General features: G+C 39.6%; 1 protein-coding gene across 6 annotated transcripts in view; it reads right to left on the bottom strand.

The window, feature by feature from the left end:
- Positions 1-22,057, bottom strand: part of pde1cb (phosphodiesterase 1C, calmodulin-dependent b) — an 87,601-nt gene that overhangs the window by 6,000 nt on the left and 59,544 nt on the right. For all 6 annotated transcript variants that reach the window (XM_051069933.1, XM_018676242.2, XM_018676243.2 and 3 more), the window contains 12 exons: positions 16,071-16,184; positions 14,492-14,674; positions 12,936-13,002; positions 12,284-12,400; positions 11,623-11,763; positions 8,975-9,075; positions 7,811-7,939; positions 7,224-7,325; positions 4,989-5,109; positions 3,361-3,442; positions 2,481-2,601; positions 139-314 (listed from right to left, as the gene is read on the bottom strand). In XM_051069933.1, the coding sequence (XP_050925890.1) occupies positions 139-314; positions 2,481-2,601; positions 3,361-3,442; positions 4,989-5,109; positions 7,224-7,325; positions 7,811-7,939; positions 8,975-9,075; positions 11,623-11,763; positions 12,284-12,400; positions 12,936-13,002; positions 14,492-14,674; positions 16,071-16,184 (1,454 nt within the window). The remainder of the gene's footprint in view (positions 1-138; positions 315-2,480; positions 2,602-3,360; positions 3,443-4,988; positions 5,110-7,223; positions 7,326-7,810; positions 7,940-8,974; positions 9,076-11,622; positions 11,764-12,283; positions 12,401-12,935; positions 13,003-14,491; positions 14,675-16,070; positions 16,185-22,057) is intronic.

Below are 22,057 nucleotides of genomic sequence, written 5' to 3'. Positions count from 1 at the left end.
TATGAGCCAATTTTCTCCTTTCTAGCGGATCTCATGATCTGTTCAGACAGATCAGATTTACCACCGCTTTGATGCTCCCTGAGTCCCTAAATCACCAGCATTTTTACCAGGTTTACAAGTTGTGTGTGTCAGCAGTACCTTTAGCAGCCTGGGCTTTCCACCTCTCTCTGTTCTGATAAACCTCTTCATTCCACAACGCCTTGAAGTTCTTCATATCCACCGTCAGCAGAGAGCTTTGGCCTGATGAGCTGCTGTCAGAGCCCACGCTCTTCACACTGTGCCGCTTGGCTTCATCCGAGCTAATACTGTTCAGACTGGACAGACCAAAAAGACAAGGGAGAAGGGAGTTAAGCAAGAGTTAAACAAGACCAAGAGTCTACAACCATGCTAGCTGCTCTGTGAGTGGAGCTTTGAGCTAAATGCTAATAATAATAGTGTACAGTACAGCTCAGATAGATGGAAATACTTTTGCAAGTGTTTGGTCACAAACCAAAGCAATAGACAAACTATATTTTTGACCTGATGATGGTGCTATATGAACAGATGTCATTCAGTTTACTTGTCATAGTGACTACTACTCAGCCTGTGAAAACAGCAAAATAATGTGTTTTGTTGTTCAGGGGTTTTCAACACTGAGATATAATTAAATTCAGTGTGACTCTCACTCTCCGTGGATATCTGAGGCAATTACGGTACGTTAAAACCATTAGAGGCTGATTGCTCCAATTTGCATCAAAAATCACTCTCCTTCTTGGAGTCATAACTCAGTCAAATCTGTAGATACAGACATAATACCATATTTTATGATTCAATGTGACTTACTTTTTAGGATATCACTTTCGCCAATATCCATTGAGAATAAATGTCCATTATTCTGCTTAGAATTCATAGGGAAAAAAATGCTTCTTAAAGCTACAGAACTTGCCTAAGAATCATCAAGATTTTTTTTCACTTTTAAAGTAATCTAGCGATAGTTGTCTAGGCTTTAAAAACAAGACACATATTATACTTCCTGTTTACATTCCATGAAAATGTAAGATCCAGGGTTTTTTTTAACTTGACCCTTGCTACTGACTAAAAGTCAGAATATCTTGGGCCTCTGTTGCGTCAAGTCTCTGTTGTGAGCTCCCCAACTTTATGAAAGTGCAATACTGAATTGCTGTATTACCCCTTTAAGGGCTAACCAAAGTTACTTCAGTTCATCACAGGAGCACCAAGAATGTTTGCACCAAATTTCATGGCAATCCATCCAATGGTTGTCAAGACATTGCACTCAAAAGAACAAATATCAGCCCCTTCCTCGGTGCTGGAGCAGGAAATTCCAGGATATCACCAATGTCTGTAATGGCATGGCCATGAATGCCTGTACAAATTTTCATGGCAATCAACCCAATAATTTTTGAGATATTTCAAAATCTCAAAGACTGTGCCATCCCTACAGTCATGCCATGAGCTTGGATAAAAAACAAAAACATGAGCTTCGAGATTCAGAGGCACTTTGAAAGGAGAAAAGGGAAAGACAGGTGGATAAACAGAGGCAGACAGAGTGAGCAGACATAGTTATAGATGATTGAAAGCAGCTATAAATGCTGTGAAGAAACAGTCAAAGGGAACCCATAAGCACCCAGGTGTGCACGTAGACAAGGAGACTGCACAAGAGGCAACACTATCTGAGATTTCCACTCCGTTAACTTCGACTGAAGGCCTACTGAGTGATGCTAATGACTGCTGTTGAGGAGAACGGGGAGGCTGATATTGATGTGCAGGTGCAACGGAAGATGCAGAGCCAGACTCCCCATTTTCTAATCATCTCACTTTACAAGAAAACAAAGTTTAAGCAATTGACAGACTCAAAGTTTTTAAATGATCTCTCCGAATAGTTTAAATATTTGTAACGCAAGAGCAAGTGGAATGTACTTTCCTATTTGGGTGCTTTCAAAGCTTTGCACATACTTTATTTAGTACGTGGCTGCAGGAAAAGTATTGAGCCAATTAATTAAGCCAATGGAGACAAAAATCACTTCCTTTTGTATCTCAAGAGGCTATTGTGTATGCCAGTCCAGCATTAAGGCCCATTCTTGATCAGGGATGGTGAGGCGAACTTGACTAGCATCTCTAAAATGTCAATTTCAAGGTGTGTGGCTCTGCCTAATGAAAGGTAGAGACATTTCCACGCACAGAAATGGATTACTCATGGGAGACTCATCTGCTGTTCTCAATACTTTCATTAGATATGCTGTTATTGCAGAAGAGCTGTTGAGGTTTAATCACATCAATGAGCGTGTAGTTACTCAGAGGTATGGGAGGTGAAGGGTAGAAAACAGTAAATTTTCCATTCCCAATTAGCCAGACCAGTTGATTAAAATTTACTCCGATTTACATAAAGCCACTCACTTCCATCTGCTCAGTCCTGCTACTGAAATCCAAACTTTTCATTGCTAAATGATCTCTCAGCATGAGGAGGAAGTGCTGCTGCTCACCTTGAGCGTCGAAAGCCAGCAAAACCTGAATGAGAAGCCTCGTCGATGAGCGGCGTGACGATACGCTCCATCATGTCTGTGAGCACAGTGAAGGTGGGCACCACGATGAAGTCTATGAACCCTGGTGACAAAGATATTGGCAAATGCAATACATAATGTCAACATGTACATATTCATATTCTTCATCAGAGAGTTATGAAGATGTTAACACTGGTCTGAAGGACAATGGTCTTTGTCAGCCAAAGACCATTTGTCCTTCATTTTAATTATGCTCTCCAGGGTGTAATATCAGCTGGGCATGGGCTGGAGGAGCATATACATTTATTGTTTTGTCCTAGTACTTTTCAAGATCCAGGTTTGTTTCACATACTCACTAAAATCTCTCAAAATAGTGTCCTCAGAGTTTATAGCTGATGGGAGAAGCTCTGACCTGATAAAAAATGATATGCTCATGTGGGTCATTATTGTGCAGCTGTTAAAGAAGGGCTCCACATCTTTTTAGTCTATCTTAAAACAACACTCACATGCCTAAATGTACATTGAAACTGTTTGGTGGCTATAATTGTTCCTCCCATCCATAGAAGACATCCACTCTGAAGTTTCAGGTCTATCAGGTGCATTACTAACAAAGAAATGTACATAATATTTCTATTATTTTAAATATCATCATTACTATGGAAAGCACACTAACCAATTTCTTCCTAATTTATTTGCTATACTCATATAACTGTATGTAAATAAAGGGAATGGTTTGCCCTTGGGTGTTTTATACTCATAAAAGAAATGTCAATTTTCTCAAACAAACTCATGCTGAAGCAGAATGTGTGTACATATACAGCCATCATATTTGTACATATGTGAGGGTGGAGTACCCACTCACCAATCTGGGACTGCGCCACCATTGTGGACTTGCGGTCGCAGAGCGGAGAAAATGGCAGCCCGAGCTCTGCTTCTTTGTCCCCCTGGAAATACAGCAGCTTCCTCAGTCAAAATCATTCTCAGTCTTTGGTTTCTACAAGAATGTCCCCTACCCTCCAGGCATACATTCACACACACAGCTCACTCTGCATGCACTCACTCATGAACACACACACACACACACACACACACACACACACACACCACCACCACACACCATATGCTCACACTTCTATCAACAGGCTTCAGATTTGTCTGGCTCCCGCCTCAAGTGCTTTTGGGCCACAAATGTGTTTCATTTTCTCTTCTGATTTGTCACAAACAGATGAGATGTGGAGTTGGGAGGCAATGTTCTTTGGAGAAGCTATTTATTGGCAATTCACGTCCCAACAGACAAAGACCTTGTGAAAGCAGCCACAATAACAATAGTACTGATAATGAGAACAATGTGGATTAATAATGGAAAAGATGAAAGCAATGTGGCACCAGTTAAACGTCTGTCCTTCTCTCTGACATTTACAAATACACCATCTATTATTTATAGCCGAATGCACTATTTTATCAAAGAGGTAATGTTCTATTTAATCTTCTGTGGCATTTGTCATGGCATCAGTTTTAAAAAAGACAAAGAGCACAGCATCTGCAATTTTACTTGGTTGATTTGTGCCAAAGCACCATATTAAAACAATTATTCACTAATATCACCATTATACTATTCTTGAAAGAATATATTGTATAGCTTTTATTGACATCCTACCTAGCTAGTAAACAATACAACTCTAAACAGCAGCACTAAAGGAGCAGGAAAATCACAGGTTGAACTTTCAGTCTCAACTTTTGAGCCAGTATGGTCGAAAGTTCCTAAAGTGTTCAGAAAAAATAAAACATCAAATATTGAACATCTGATATAATAACTACTAAATGGACCTTGTGGTGAGGTTGTTTTGTCCAAAACATTAATGATGTCTGCATTTCATTTAGGTGTTTCAATCGACTGGTGCGCTTCAGGGCATGCTCGCTTAATGACATGGTTTACTGGTGCCGGGAAACTTAAATGGACTGGTACCAACATTCATTTTTCAGTTTCACCTGTACTCCTCTGCCACAAGTGCCAGTGTGGGACTAGCCCACAACTTACTCACTGACTCCATCTTGGGGAGATTACGTTCACTGTTTACATCCCCAAAAGTCCCATTTATGGGAAGTGCAGCTCCAAAACTTAGAACATGATTATCCCCAAGTAAAAGAAGAACAAAGAACAATAACAGTCTGTTCGAGGGAAACCCACAGTGTTCAACTTTGAAAAATCTTGCATTATATTATTAAGCTGTTTCTAATTTAGTCTACCTCCACTAGTATAATGAGGATGAGGATGAGGACATTCTGCAGGGTCGCTGCACTAACTATAACTATGTGTACCTAATAAACTGCCAGTCAAGTGTATATTACAGTTCTGTGTATGTGGCCAGCTGGAAAACATGTCACGTTCTTTCTACATTCACCAGAACCTCACACCTTCAAACCACTGAAGCTTACACTGAATTAACCACCCATGCACTTCTCTGTGACCTGCCAGGTGCACCCACTCACCTGTCTGAAGAACTCCTCCAGTAGTGAGGTGGTCCAGCGATGGTGGAGGTCCCAGCTTTTGGCCGGGTGGCTGATGTCTGCTGTGTGCAGCAGCAGGGACAGGGCTTTGGGCTTGTCTATGCTAAAATGAAAGAGAGCAGATGATTCAATCCCTAAAACTGATGTCTGCCAGAGAGGAGTAGTCATCTGTTATGTTGTTATCTGGTTGGTTCTGTACGCTTGCTTTTACTCTTAATTCTTTTTTTTCTTCTTTTTTTGCTGTTTTCTATTGTATTTGGGGTTTTTCAATAGAAAAAGATGTCAAAGTTGATGTTAAAGAAAAGCTGAGTTTATGAATTTAGTATGAATAAAAAAAAAACCCTGAATGCATCACTCCCTTTAATATAATTCATCTTAATCATCACTGAAGCAGCCTTTTGTCAAAGTTCACATCACTTGTGTTCAATCATGGCAGTGTCCTGGAAAAAACTGTATCATAAAGACAGACAATCAGAAAAATCTGCAACAAGGGCATTGAAAAATACTAAATGGGAAAAAGATACAAGAAAATATTCAAGGTACTGAGTGTCTCTGAGGACAGTATGCGCACCCAAAAAAAAAAACCCTGTGACACAGCTGTGGATATGTTTACAGCAATGTGTCCACAAAAATTGTCTATCTGTGCAAGAAGAGTTGAATAAAACATGAAAAAGTCCACGAGGGGGGATACTTTCTTATGAATACCATACTGTAGCATCTTTTTGTACACACTTTCTGTTCTTCAGGCTCGGTGCTTCTCAAGAACACTGAGGGGAAGATTTTGTATGTCCAGGATAATTTCTACATAAATGTTGTGATGGCATGGATTTACAGGATTCATTTTCCCCTTTCATCATTCTCCTTCCATTAAGGTAATCGGTTTTCTGCACCGGAACACAGTGTGAAAATACATCACCTCAGCTCATCAGACATCAGTGGTGTCTGAGGTATCACCTGATAACCATATCAAAATATCATGTTTAATGGACTGAAGCATGAATGGACAGATACAGGCCAACATGGAAAATAGCCACACAAAAGAAAACACACAATCACATACACACTGCACAAGGTTAAACAGAGGTGAGAAAGACTAGCTCAGATTTCCTCCTATTGCATTTGTGGCAGATTGGATCTTAAAGTGCACTCTGAGCAGGCCTGGAGCAGAATGGTTTGAATTACTTCACATTAGAGTCTATTCAGCATTAGAGCTTCCGGTGGGCTGCAATCTCTCATTCACATGTACGTGTGTGTGTGTGTGAGAGATTGTGCATGCCTGCAATGCATACCTATTCAACAGTGTGTGAGGTGTGAGGGACTGATGAGCCAGCAGAGACGCTGTGCAGAGACGCAGTGTTACATGGTGGGGTTATACTTTTTACATAAATACACATATTTTTTTTAAAAATCTCCTCCATATTGCAGTAATATATCAGCCACTCATGGTTTTTAATGACATAACCAGAGCCAAATGAAGCATAAGTGAAGCACTGCTCACTTTCAGTAAGGATCAAAAAGCTTTAGGTTAGTCCAGAACTGTGTACCAACTCTGATCCTCCTTATGTTGCCCAGCTTGACCAGATCTCTGATTTTCTCAGTATAATATGATAGATTTACCAGTAGTCAGACACTGACTGTACTGGGTGGGGAAATGTCAATGTCAATGTTACATAGTAATAGTAGCAGAACAGGTGAGCTGTAAAGGCAACATTACTTTGTTTGTGGAGGGCTAATGCTCTCTGCCTGTTCATCTTAGCTGCCGCAGAACAACAGTATGCTTGCAGACCTGGCAGCAATACTTTTGGCGCCGGCTGTTTTTCACAGCAGTAAGCAAATAAATTTCACCCTGCCAAATCTGGTGAGCCTGCACTATAACTCTGTTTCTGTCTGAGAGGGCCTGAGTACTGTATACCTGTACTGTATAATACATGGCACTGGTACAAAATCTAGCAACAAAATACTCACTCCATTTCTATTTTTTATGCAGAGTAAACACCCAAGCGACAGAAGTCATCCTTGATTGTTTCAAACAGTCCATCTCATATAGAACATGAATGTTTGTTGCTTCTCTATGAGAACACCCTTCAGGGCAGGGTTAATTGGGTTGTAAACAGCGGGTGGTTAATAAACAGCATCTGATTGCAGGGTCAATGGAGATTTAAATTGCTGGGGTGAGCGAAGGAAGTATAAACAGTGGCGAAGCAAAAGGCAACTGACCCCTCAGGTTGTTGTAGGAAGTTCTTCATGGCTTTAACTTGCTGGAAATGGCAGGACATATCTGTGGCCAGCACCATCTCCACCACCAGAGCCCGCAGCTCTCTGGATGGAAAAAAAAACAAAGGAGAGAAAAGAAGGAAAAGGAAAACATGAGCCATGTGCTGTATAATGAACTGTCAAACCCGCAGGTAATAAAAGCTGACTCGTTTCGGAAGTCGCTAAAGTAAATGAAGGCAGCCAACAGAGTTTTTGAGAGCTATTTATAATATCTGCTTTGACAAGTCCCAGCTTTACGCCATGAGAAATCGGATTGCACCCGTCTCCTTTAATGCATTATCACACATAACAGCTCCATTTAGTACAAAGTTGTTGGACCTTGAAGGTAATCCAACTTTTCTGATTTCGACTCCAGCGAGCTCAGCTGTTAATCTTAAAACGTAAGAGAAGAGACGTTCACGTTGGCTTTGAATGGGTAATGTATACATTGTGGGAATGAGTCTTATATCCCTTTGCTGTCACTCAGCTCTTTTCATCTTTCTGTCTCTCTGTCTTATTGCCTGTCTGTTTAAAGTATCTGTCTCTCTGACCTCCAGTCATCCTTGGAGAGGTTGTAGAGGATGTTCATCTCGTCGTCGTCCTGCAGTAGGCGGTATGCTGCGCTGACGTGGTGACTCTCCAACACTGAGCGGTCATTATACAGGATTGCTGTGTCTGACCTGCCAGTCCAAATGGAAAGCAAAGCATTGGTTTATACTGGAAAAACAGCATTTTTTTGTTTCATTTATTGGATTATTGTTTTTTTACTTCAATTTGTATACTGCAGCTCTGTGTCTGTACAGCAGCTATCAGTTATTATAGAGGGTGTTAAAAATATGTGAAAAATACATTTTTGGTGCAGTCTGATAGCTAGCAGGGTAAACTTCTAGCAAAATGCAAAAATGTGAGAATAATTTGTGTTCTTTAAATGGTCTTCTTTATGTTTAATTTTAATGAGGTCTGCTGTAAAAGGGAAGGCTCTTGAGGGAAAAATAAAAAGTAAAAAGCAGTAAAAAAGGAGGAAGAAGCCCAAGGGTTTATGCATTTCATCTGCTTTATCTCAAAAATGTCAAATTTTATTCTCACTGCCATTGATATACAGGATGAACACGATAAAAAATGATTAAATGGAGGTTATTAACCTTTTTTTTTAGCATGCTTAAACAAGACAAGACAACTATTCCACAGATAAAGACCCATTGTATGTTACTGAAAATTGACCTCTGCTAGTAAGAAGTTTGTGAAGGTAAAGATTTGATCTGGAAGGTTTCCCTCTCTGAAATATGTTCTTGATAAAACACACATATTTGGAAAATATGCAAGATGTTGATGTTTCTGAAATAAAAATATCTGGATCATTTTATGAAGGAAATGGACTCTTTTACTTGCGCTATATAAATAAGAATAAAAAAGGTTATGTTATATTTATTACAAATATTTAGTAGCTTTTTAAGGACATAATGTGTTATCTCTTTCTCCCTCAATTCAAGCTCTCATCAATGATAATGTCATTAAAGTCTGAGTCTCAGAGAACAAACTAACTAAACTTTTTTTCAGTGGCATGGCGTTTGGAGTTCATTTGGACTCCCGTCCTGGCCCAGTGTTATTACTGCACTGCAGGCGATCTCAGTGTGACTATAAAGCCCCCTTGCTGTAAATGAAAACATTGATCGGGTGAGTCAGTGCCATGCATTTTTGATTTTATGATCCATTACCTTGTCTGAATGTGGAAGTTGTTTGTGGTCCCTGTGTGCTCGTAGTCGTGCACCGCTGCTGCAAAGATCATGGCAAAGATCTCCAGCTCAGTCAACCAATGCTGGAGGCAGATATAGAGGGGGGAGGAGGTGGGAGGTGAGGAAACCAGGGGGAAGGTGATGATAAGGAGGAGGAGGAAGAGGAGGTGGTGGGGGATATCAAGAGGAGCATGCCGAAGAGGGAAGAGGGTGTTGAGGGGGGGAGGAAATGAGACGGAAAAGCCAGAGACATCGACAGGAAAGAGGGAGGGGAAAGTAATGAACACAAGAGGAAAGAATGGACAGAAATTAGAGAAGAGAAATGAGAAGCCAGTGAATGGAAAAAAGGGGGAATGCAGGGAATGGTGCGTCATGTCATAAAGATGTAGAGGATAAAAGTGATATAAAGGATGCAGAGAGAAGTATTTGGCATGAGGAATACATTACAGTCAGGGATGAAAGGAAACAAATGGGGAGGAGAGATAGAGGAAAGGTCAGAAAAGCAAAAAGGAAACTTTAGATAAGACGAGCTCTATTGAGAATCACATTTTAAACTGTCACTTTTACACTCCTCCTTTTTCCCCTCTCAGACAGTGTCTCAGTGTAGTTTGTCACTGTTGCCAGTTATAAATGAAAAAGCCACGCTCTCTTTAAAGTCATTACGGAGTTAATGCTGTCACCAGGTGTGACTACATATCGCATCATTCTTTCCTATTTAAGCTTTTTGGGTCAAGTTTAAACTGTTTTAGGTGCAATTCGTGACAACAGCAAAGAGGAGATTGATGTGAAAATACTGATGCAGTATTAAAGGAGCAGTTTCACTCATTTCAGTTTTCTTGCTGTGAGTTTGATGACAAGATTAATACAGGGCAACAACTAATGCTTAATTATTAAGTTATTAAATATTAAATATATTATTATTAAATTATTAAAAAAGTGAAAAATACCTTTATAATTCCCACAGCTCAAGATGAAATTGTCAAATGTCTTATTTTGTCTGACCAACAGTCCAAAACACAAAAGATATTCAGTTTACTATCATGTGTGGAAAAGACGAGCATGAAATCATCACATCTGAGAAGCTGGAACCAGGAAATGTTTGGTATTTGTGCTTAAAAAATGACAAAAACGATTTTCAATTGACAGTTAAATTTTCTGTTGATTGACTAATCACTTAAGTTAATAATAAATGTAGCTGTCATTGATACCACTTTTATGTCTGCAGCAGCCAGTTAGGTTAGCTTGGCACAAAGACTGGGAACAGCTAGCTGGCTGCAACTGACACATCACCCCCAGTAAAACCAACCAGTTATTGTAAGGCTTAAACAAACAAGATATGAAGTGTTATTTAGTGAGATTTAAAGCTTCTGTTAAATTCTACAGACTCTGACTAGTTGTTTATATCTGTTACCAGTCTTTTTGCAGAATCACAGAACCAAACAGCAAGCTGAAGAGTGTTAAGATGAAAAAAAAACCTGTCTGTGCAAGTGCATAACTCTCAACCAAAAAAGCAAATAAGCGTGTTTCCTAAAAAATTTCAAACTATTTCTTAAACTCGTAGAAAAACATGACCTGTGGAATACCTGTTTCATCGTACAAACAACATATAACCACCCTAAAGCTTGTTCGTGTGTAATCTGCGACTATGCAGCATCCTCACACCTGTGAGTGGGCATTTTCCTCTGAGATGTGCATGCATCTGAGTGCACTCACGCACACAGAGTGGGGATTTAGCTCAGGAAGCCCAGTCGATATTGGTGACTAATCAACAGCGGGGGTTGGCGGACTCATTAAGAACGGGGGGGATGGGTACAAGATGCCCTATCCATCCCTCAGTATATTTCCTCACGGGCTTTCTTTATGAATGACCTGTTGATTGTTGATTTAATGGAGTCTGGAGGGCCTGCGAAATGATAGATGCTATTCTGCAGCTCTCCCAGGAGCCCGTGTTTCTGGCAGTAATGTGGTTTACTCCACAAGGCACTGCCCAAAGAAACACACCATGTCGACAGCTGTCGCAGCCACCTTATTAAGGTGATTAAATAAAAACACTGGAAGCAGGGGCGGCCGGCTGGTTGGGGACTTTGAACTCAGTGAGGTTTTTTTTTTTTTTTTTGGAATGAATGCAGCACCAGAAACACCCTAAAGTCAATCCAGTGGGAAAGAGAAAGAACAAAAGCAACACGAAATATGGAGGGTAAAAATGAAGCAATGTTATGGCAAAAGAATAAAGAAGACAGAAAATATTTGACTTCAAATGCTGAGACAGTGACCATTAACATGTGTCACGTTTTGACAGATATTCTTAGAAATGTGGGTTGACTGAGATTAAAGGGCGATTTTCCCTGGGTGTCTTGTTTTTTTCCATGAAAGAATAGTTCACAGATTCTCCAAGAAAAAAAAAAGCCATATTTAGAGGCTGCATGTCAAGCAAAGCTGCAATTAGGTTGGCATACATCAGCTGACAGAGATGTTCTGAATACCATGTGGATAAAATCCCCTTGATTTCACAGACTAAGCTTCAGTCCAGAGAGCTCTCTTTCTTGGAACTGAACCAGCACGTTCAACGGGTTGCTGCACAGGAGATGCTGATAACAACATGTCATCTCATGTGTCCATGTACTACTCACCACCATGCCAGTCTTGAGTAGCAGGTAGTGCACAGTCTGTGTGACATCAGCAGCGTGGATCAGGTTGTGGTAGGGGTTTTTATGTTTGCTGTATCCCACTTCCAGGGCCTCCACGAACGACACCACAGCAGAGATCGGGATCTGACGGCAGACAGAACGACAGTAAATGTCTGCCAGCTAAAACCACTGCAGACGGTCTGACATTTTCTATAAGCTATGTGGTGATTTAAATGATTAAATGATGAGCACATGCAGTTTCAATGTGTGCACAGCACCTGAAATTGATGTAATAAAAATCATGAATTGTGAAGCATTTAAGCTTCTGCAGACTGTGTCATTTGCTCTCAGATGCTGTCACTTTAAGTGGAGTGTTCTCAGCAATAAGATGCTGTAGAAAATGGGCTTCATTATCAGATGAGATGAAGTATGTCCACCACCATTCCCCACCACCCACCCCTATTATAGCCTCTGTTGAATTACAACAACATAATCTAACTCTTGAGAGAAAGAGAGAGAGAGAGAGGACAGTGTGCTCACCCCCTTTAAATATGACATGGAGAGTTTTCTTATTATTACTGAATATTTTTAGTTTCTCCTCATTTTAATGACAAAAACAAAAGTATTCCGGCAGCCATGGTACGTTACGTCCTTGTGACTTTACCTTGAAACGGCTAATGAGGTCGTATCTTGTGAGCAGCTCGTAGAATATGAATTTAAGTGCGTGTTCCCCACTGGCCTCATTTAGGGCGAACACGTCAAACGACCACCGGTCAACATTCTGTTTGGGGGGGAGAACAAAAATCAATAACATGACATGCTTCTCCAATGTAATCATCTTTTTCATTTAAAAAGAAAAACTTTCAAAACAAAAAATTGTTGAGATGGATAAAACATCACCAACACCACTCAAAATCATTTTCAGTTTGCTTATTAAAGAAGTACCTGATATTTTGATGCACAGTGCTTCACTGTCTTGTCTTTTTATGAGAAGATTAACTGTTAATAATAATAGTATAACCCAAAAAAAGTTTGTAGTACAGTTTTTCAGCCCTAAGAAGTGTCTGCAGGTATTTCTTTCAGACTACATAAAGTCCCAACAACCTTCACTGATAAGGTAGGGCATCCTTTATGTAGCCTGACAGACAAACCTCAGGGCAAGCTAAACAGTGAGGGAGCAATGCCCTTGTGGAAATTATGACCAGGTAAATATCTCAGGATATATAGTTTTGATTTTGTGTGTCTATTGTATATGTGCACAAAGTTGTTTTTTGTTACATGTGTGCCTTTGCTTGGGTGTGTGTGCACGTTAATACCTTAAGCACAGAAATGACAGAAGGGGGGTAGCTGAGTCCCACCATATTGGAGGTACGTCGGTACATCCTGTTTGGATGAGATAAAAAACATCAAATGAAGCACACCGCTGAGTGTAAACACCAGAGGTTACATGCCGGTCCCAAACCTCAGCCTGGAAGGCTCCCTACCAAGACTAACTCTAAACCTTCAAATCAACACAACACAGTATGAAACTGTTACAAAGGTTAAGTTGAAAAAAATCAGCTTTTTTTAAACATGCTGAAAGACTGTGTCAAAAATGAGGGATTGAAATATAGATTAATTTATTCACAAAATACAAAACAAACTGCGTAATTCCCCATAAGATTTGGTGTATTTAGAATCATTTGGAAGGATGCAATGTCAGTGAGCATTGATAAACATCTACATTTTTTGTGGAATACAACCAATGAATGCTGTAATTTCAGAAGCAGATGTCTTACACTAGTTTCCAAAAATGCAGCTAAATACCAAGTTGGCCATTCTGTCAGAATTTTTCACATTTAAATGGTGGACGCCTCATTCTGCATCACTGTTCCACCTTTTCATTGTCATTCTACTTCTTCCTCTTTCCCAATCTTTCCTCATTGTAAAGGTCTAAAAAAAAGTCAGCTCTCTGTAAAAACAGATTAAGAAAGATTATAGCTTAAATATTTGAGGCTTACTGTTTTCAACAAATGCATGTTGCATGTTAGTGTGTGATAAAGCACAGCCTTGGTGAGGGAGCTGTTTGTAACTCCCTGAATGATTGTGCTTAGCCAGGCTTGCCAAGGCTGTGATGATGTATGGTCGACTCAGGTGAGTGAGTCACTGTGCAGAGGATGCACACATATTTACGGCAGATTGAAATTTTAAAGGGACTGTAGCGTTTTTCATACTAAGCTGTAGGGCTTCAAACTTTGAATTATTTCCCCCTGTTTTTGAGGCTGCCACTAGGTTTGATTCATTTCAGTATAAGTTCAGATAGATTGGAGAAGTATGGATTAGCGATTAAGGATAACCCAGAATCTTTACACTGCAAAATGGATAAAGTGGTTAACGTGTTTGTTAGGATAAAGTACATGGCAGCTACTTCAGCTGCATTAAGACTTACTGTCCATTATCTATAATACATTTTGTATTGACTTAAAATCTAGGTATTAAAAAAACTCATCAAACTTAGACAAAGATTAAAGCAGACATAATGTTCGGTGTGATGGATGTCCTCAACAGAGCAAGTTACATGTAAATGCTTATATCGAACTGAAATACAAAGAAAAAAAATACTTCCAAAATCTCAGTAATATAAAGTGTATGTGCAGCAGAAGGAACAAAATCTAAGAGCAGTGCAAATGTCCATTCTTTAAGCAAAGCCAAACTAAAGATGTTGATGCAATTGCTTTAAGTCGCTCCGGGCTACTCTGGGTTGGGTTGACCGATAATAGATCGGTAACCTCAGGAGGGGAAAGACAAAGGTGGCAATCCATATGAATTGTTTCAGATCAATAACTGTGTGCTTATGTGTGATTATGTTCTTGTGCATCACACACACGTTTACCTCTCAACAAATATGCCAGCCTGAACGGCGTGGACGATGCTGCGGAAGCGAGGTTTTTCCTCATTGCGTCGCAGCATCAGGCCCATCTGGCGGGTGAAGGTGGAGGCCAGCCAGTCCCGCACCTCTGAGGGCACTGACTCTGACTGGATGTCACTGAGCTCATCCTCTGTGTCCACCAAACGTCTGAAACAAGGGAGAAAGGGAGGGATTGAAAAAGTCACAAACAAAGAAAGGAAAAGCAGACAGATGCAGGGACGAAAGGCTTACTAAAATATTTATCATTTATCGCAGGTCTACTTTCACAGGGGATCAAAGTCAAATCCCAGTGCTGTCCATCAAATAATATCACCTCTTATGTAACATCAAAACATCCAAGGCCCCTTGAAACACCATGATGCAGAATCCAAATCCAATTGTGTGATATAATTCTCTGCAGCTACCCTGTTGTGTTGACATGTCCGGGGGATCAAGAGAAAAGCCTGCTGGTCTCCACCCTCTGAACTGAATACATGTTCTTATGGCAAAGAGAAAGCATTCACATCACACTGATAATCATAGTGCTACATGGATTCTACACTGGATAGTTCATCATCCTCCATCCTGGAGTGGTCATGCCACCGCTGGCCCTAATCTGGCTGGATCTAGATGACGAGGGGCTTACATAATTCCATAAGCCTGTTCATATCTTGGATTGGACCTGTATTCATACTATGTATGTATTTATATACATGGTATATTTCCAAAACGTAAACATATCGGCAAAACAATTTGCAGTGACAACATTCTTTCTATGACCTAAAACAAGTGCTTTTCTTTGCCTAAACTTAATTGTAAGATAAGCAGAAAAATGAAAAATGCTGTTTTTATTTCAGAACACACAAAACAAGCATGTTTTGTCAATTTTGTCATTTATGAATGAGCTTGAGAGATTATTTGTCAGTTCCTCCTCTGAAAGTGGTTTCTTGCCAGAAGCCGGTGATGATGATGGTCGCTTGCCAAGAGCTTCGTAGCGTTTACAATACTAGAGGTTAAAATACACATAAGCAGTGTGACTTCTTCAGGGCAGTCTGGGTGCTACAGTGAATTGTTAGAGGAAAGTGATGAGCTGGGCTGGCGGGACTAGAGCTAGCTAACTTACAAATAGCTCCTTTAAAAATAAATGTATTTGAAGTATAATAGTGTATAAAAGTATAATTATTCATTATGCAAAATCACCCGTGTCAGTGTTACACTGTTATAGCACTGAATCACGGTTGGATCATTGATGCATTAACATTTAAGCGGTATTCAAATGCTGATCTACTACTTTCGGGATAGTGTAATCTATAGTAATGTATTATAATTTATAAAATTTTCATAAATTTTCTGTACCATTCATCACTGAACTGTGAGATTTTGTCACAAAGCAGAGAGACTAAATGGCTAAAATGAAACTAAGAGTTATAACATGGGTCAATTGCTTTAATAATTAGAGTCATTCATTTTCCAAAGTCTGGCCTTCATTAGAGCTGCACCATCGTTCTCAATAAATGAACCTTGTCAATACTTGTTGCACTGTAGAGAGCTATTGTTTTCTTACCGTGTCTCTTCGATGTAAACGGATTCCAGCACCGACGCAGCATACTCAAGGTTCTTCTTAAGGTCAGCGAGGGAAGCCTCTCCTCTCTCCAACTGCTTCACCAGACATCTTAATCTAAAACAGAGATTCAACAGTCATTTAACAAATGGGATTACTCCCCTGCCAGCTTGACATGATAAAATAATTGCAGCTGATATTCAATTAATCTGGTCTGGGTTTCTGCTGCACAGGACAAGATTGTTTTTATGGGGGGAAAAAAGTCTTCTCAGGCTAAACACAGTGAGACATCAACATATGAAAATACAATTACATGTAGCAATAAATCCAAAATAGAAAAATACAAACAAAACCAGAAAAAATGTTCAAAATATTCTCCTTTTTGACTACATGCTATACATACAGTTTCCCATTGCTCTGCATGGCTTATGCACTGTCTCATTTTGCTGCTATTTCTCTCTTTATGGCATCTTGTCTTCTGTCTGTAATTGTTAATCATTACTTCACTGGTTTTAAAACATCTCCCCAAAGGACTGCAGTTGAAAATCAGCCAGCTGGCTAACACTGGTACATTTACAGAATGTGATTAATGTGAATTGTCCTCATAAATAAATGAGATGAAATGTTTTTATACTGCCATGTCACTTGGAAAGCACTTACTTGAAATATGTTTTCCTTCTAGCCCACTGAAGCTCTCTTTTAAAAAATAACACTTCCCTCCCTTGATTGGCATAAGTGTAATACTATCCTCTAGGCCCTTCTCATAAGGGACAGTCTGACTTGTCAAACACAGGTGTAATTAATAACATTAACAATGGCTGCATTCCATTTGCTGTACATGTGTCAGCTGCAGAGCTCTGGTCCTGTGCATGCTGGATCACTGCTGGGACACTTAGACACTTGGAATGAAGCCATCGTTAATGTTATTAGTTCCACCTGTGCTTCTCCTGATACGACAAGTCAAAACGTCTGCTGTTTGAAAGGTCTCTTCATCTAAAAATTGCAGACCTTTGATGTCTGCTTTGCATTTGATGACAATTTAAAATTAAAATTACTTTAATATAGCTCTAGGTGCGCCTATTATGTGGCTTTTGACACCAATGACAATTCCATTTTATTAGGCTGCCTGCAAATCTGGGTCAGTGTCACTTGTTTTTCCCTTGCAGATTCTATTTTTGTAAATCTTGAGCACTTCAGGAAGTAAGTGCTTAATAAAGCAATTATACCTTTCAGTGTTCCAACAATGCAAAGCAGCTGGTATCAAAAGTGAAATAATCAAACATCATCTTCTCCCTGTTATATTTGTTCAATACTAATTCACTTGTAGCTATAGATTACTGTGTTCAGTGTTTTTCCAAATGTGCTGAAGCCCAACAAAAATAGCTCTAAAGAGAAAAGTAACTTAGCATCAATTTCTGCACACTGCAACCTCTTGCAGTATACCACCTGCTGCTGTGCTGGAGGTCATGTGCTCTCTTTCACAGCGAATGCCCACAGAGGCTATGCTTGTTGTTGAATTATTAAGCAGAAAGGTGGGAGAGTAGACGGTTTCAGATGCTCTCATTGATTACATTCCCAGACAGCGGTTGCAATTTTACCAAGTGAAGGATCCAAAATGTTCCTTTGAAGATGGCATGAATTTAGTTCCACCACTCAAAAATAACAGGGACAACAATCTAACTTGCATCCATATGGCTGCAGGGCTTCAGTAACCTCTGACATACTGTCTGCTGTGCAATAATAACAGGCAGAGAAAATGCTGAAAATGATCTGGCCATTTCCTCAAGTCCACCTCTGCAAAAGAGCCACAAGAGTCATAATTTCCATATTCAAGCAGAAAGGTCCGGTGAAATGTTTAACAAAACAGCTCTGTGAGGCTGTGCTTCAGCACAGTGTACAGCCTGACTTGCTGGTATTTAGTCAGAAACCATGGGCGAACACATTTCTTTTTAGGAGGAAACATTTTCACAATTCATCCTCTGAAAAAGTGTCTGACTTTCATGGTAGTCCATCCAATAGTTGTTAAGAGGTTTCAATGACAAACAAACATATCAGCCTCATGGTGGCACTAAAAGAAGATCTCCAAAGTCAGTAGGAATCATCCTCTTAGAACCATGAACAAAATACAGTGCCAATCCATCATGTACACATTGAAATAATTTCACTAAACCTGCTGATGGTGTTCAAGGAAAAGTTGAGAGATCAAGAGACCAAGAAAGGCACCAGAGTTTATCCCATAAAGATCTCTGATATCGGACGAAAATCTCATGAAAATCCATCTGATATATTTTTCACTCTGAACCAAAACCAAAAAATGTCAACATCATGGTGAAACTGGAAGAAAAGTCAGGGGATCAGTGAACAGTGAGTGTGTGTACAAAACTTTGTGGCATCTGATTATTGTTGAGATATTTCAGTCTGGACAAAACTAACTGACTAACTTTTTAATTTTTACACAAACAAGATGAATATGTTTCAACAACAGCTGCTTCACATGCTGATATCTCTCTTTAAGCTACTGACAGCTATTTTAAGAATCATAAGGAAGTAAATGGATGAAGGGTGAGCTGCAACTCTAGAATCACTGCACATGTGATTTCGTTGGCACTAATAATGGTTATTAAGACCAGCTGTGTGCCAGTGAGCTTCCCTGCTAATGCTCGGGAATAGAAAAAAATACCCTACCTCCTTCAACAAAGCTCCTTGTCAGACTATAATTCACCATACAATGTTGAGACTTTTTCTGTTGGTCATTCGCTTTGACTTTACATCTTATATAACAGTAGTGCTGGCATGCTGCGCTCATTTGGAGGCCCATGTTGAATGACATTAGCACATGCACTGAAAGAAATTTTTGTCTTGGCTGAGTTTTTCTTTAGAAAAGCTGTGTCACAGGCTCATTGCTTTTGTTTGTCTAACAATGGATTAAAATGAATGCCCAATCATTTTTTGTTGTTCAGTCAAAAGATACTTCATTAGAGGTGGAGCATCCAGGAGGGCTTCATAGTGAGAACTGATGCTTCTCCAAAGAGTCAAGATGAAATTAAAAAAACTTTTTTTTTTCCCTTTAAACCCTTCAAAAATCTGCTTTGTTGAGGCTATACACTTTTGAACCACTTAGGGTTCCTTATAAAACCAAAAAGAAAAGATTTGTGTGATGAGACCTGTGCCAGCATGTATGATAAATCAATGTCTCTGCCAACCAAAACAAAATTGACTAATTTCACCTGCTGTCATTAGTAAGGGAGGCAACACGCAGTGTTAATAGCATGGGTCAGGCCCAAAGTAACTCCTGGGCACAGAGCCAGCTGAAAAAAATCAGTTTAAGCCAGAGAGAAAAGCTGGTAGGGTGGAGGAGCAACAGCCATGTAATTTGCTATGGCTGAACACTAGGTGGTGAGGCAGTGAAATAATTTCCTTGGTTCCTTTCCGTATCACCCTGGATACAGGACAGAGTGGTTTAATGTCTCATCAAAAAGAAGATTTTAAAATGCACCAAAGAAGGAGGAATTCTAAGGAGGAATTCTACCAAACTGACTAGATCACAAGGTTCAACATTAAAAACAGAAAAAATAAATATAGAAGAGATGAAACTATAAATTACACAGAATGTTGAGATGAGAAAATACTGTATGTAAACATTACAGCGCATGTGATGCTTCTGATTAATGGTGGCTTTCATTACTGGATGTTATTTTTACAAGCAGCAATACTGACATTTAACAATATGAAACAGACAAATTTCTTCTCGATAAATGACTTGAACAATTTTTGGTTGATTGTCTAATTAATTAATTGACTAACTACTTCATCTCTACACATTTTACATTTTAAGAAACCATTCCATAAATACCCATAAAGGAGATAAAGTTAGGTACCACTGATACTGTAGTGGAGCATAAATATAGTATTAATGTAAATACAAACATTAATAGAAATATAAACATGACACACAGTTGACAGTGGTGATATATACAGTGAAGGTACTGGTTTATGTTGGTACCATATGTGACTTATAGTATGCACCAGCCAGACAGTGCAGGTACTATTAATGAGCAAAATCTCAAAATATTGCCAAAAAGCAAATGTCTGAAACATACTGAGTATACAGGAGAGCAGAAAAGTGGTACGCTATATAGGAATTTTGATACTTTGAATCTGTTCAAACCACCATGAAGTCAAGCTGACCACAGTCACTGTTCTGTTCTCTGAAAGATTAAAATACAAAAGCAGCTGTTTTCTGTTAAAGATTAAAATAAAGACTTTTTGTGTGATAAAGATAGATTTTGGGTGGAGTATCAATTCAAGGTTTAGCAGGAAGGGTACAGGACAGCTCCTGAAATCTGCAATCATCTGCACGATTTCCATGCATTAATCTGTAGTTCAAGGTATAAAGATAGAGTGTGTCTTCTGTTGCACAGATTTTAAAGCCCTCAGACACAAATTTATGATTTTAAGTTATATTAATAAACCTGAATTAACGTGGATGCACCTGAATAGAGGCAGCTGAAACCTTTGTTTAATTTCAGGCTGAACAACATGGTGTCATCTGCAAACCTGAGCAGTTTGACAGAGAGTTTATTAGAGTTGTAGAGGAGAAGACAGCTCACTGCCCTGACATGCTCCATAGCAGAGGTTCAGGATCTTTGATGTGTGCTTCCCAGAATGATCTCCTCTTTGACAGCTCAATATTTCACTGACAGCTAGGGTCAGCTGCTAAAGCTTGACCTGCAGGAACTCTAATATAATGGTGTAAACCACAAAGAAAATCCCGACGTGTACTTGAGTTGTCAGGACATGAGAAATAAAGGTGCAGTGCCATGTTAATATGTCATTACAGACCTTTTGACTTTATATGTGAACTGTGAATACTGAACAGTTTACCAGTGAGTCTGTGCGGGCTAAGAGGTATATTGGCACAATTTCATCAAAGGTGTTTTAACTGCAGAGGTCAGAGTAACTTTGTAGGTAGGAAAAGTTCATTTACAAGGGTATGAGAACTGAAAAGCTAATGGCAGATAATCAGAAACGCATTATTTTTGCTTTAAGCAAAAGATTCACATTCACTTTTTGTGCTCTCTGTGCTTTTAAATAGAACTACAAAAAGACGTTAAAATATTTTCCATTGATATAGAATAGGAAACATTAATCATTAGCTGCTGTCATCTACTGTCAGCTATTATAGCATCTAACTTACCATCCATGGAGCAAGTAATTTAACTCGTACGACCCCTAATATTGTCTCATGGATGTTTTTTTAATACACTGTTAAATTTCACTGGTCGCTGGGTTAAGCAGGCCAGTGACAGAGTGAGGCAAAGACATGAGCCTCCAGCTGTCTGCTTCTATATCTGAAGATGAAAGATTTATTTGTTTTCCCTCATAGGGGTGAGCAGGGAGCACAGAGAGGAGATTAAAGTTGGAATTCAGGTTGAGAGCATTTTCCTCCGCTATTCTTATTGCCTCCAGTTCTTTGGCCTCAACTGACCTGCTCATAGAGAAGAATGGAGGAAAAAAAAGACAGGACTGGAGCGATCTGGTGTCAAACTAGAGCTGCCCTGTAGCGTACAGTGGGGCTCCACAATGCCCAACCTCTTGACAGCTGTTGTGACAGCCAGAAGTGAACGAGGACAAAAAGCAGGGTGAATTAAACAGTAGAGGGTAACATAGCAACAGCTTTCTCCCTCTAACAATTCCTTTGTCACTCCGGCAAAAAAACATTCTCCACATACACAGTGTGGAAAAAAATTTAAATGAAATGTATCCCCATTCTGACCTAACTCATCATAAAAACAGGCTTGCTTTGTGGAGTCGTAGCAACAGTCAGAGCCTATTTTCCACACAGCAGAAAGCAAAGGAGGGGATAAATGGGGCTCGTTGAGCAGAGGGGAATGAGAGCACTGCCAGGACGCAAAAATTGGTCACCACCCGTGTTCCAATGACATTCAAGCCTAGACGGTGTGTAATCAATGGCCTGGGGTCAATGTAAT

Source organism: Lates calcarifer, linkage group LG4 (assembly GCF_001640805.2).
Source record: "Lates calcarifer isolate ASB-BC8 linkage group LG4, TLL_Latcal_v3, whole genome shotgun sequence".
NCBI lineage: Eukaryota > Metazoa > Chordata > Actinopteri > Centropomidae > Lates > Lates calcarifer.
This window is presented reverse-complemented; position numbering and strand designations above follow the sequence as displayed.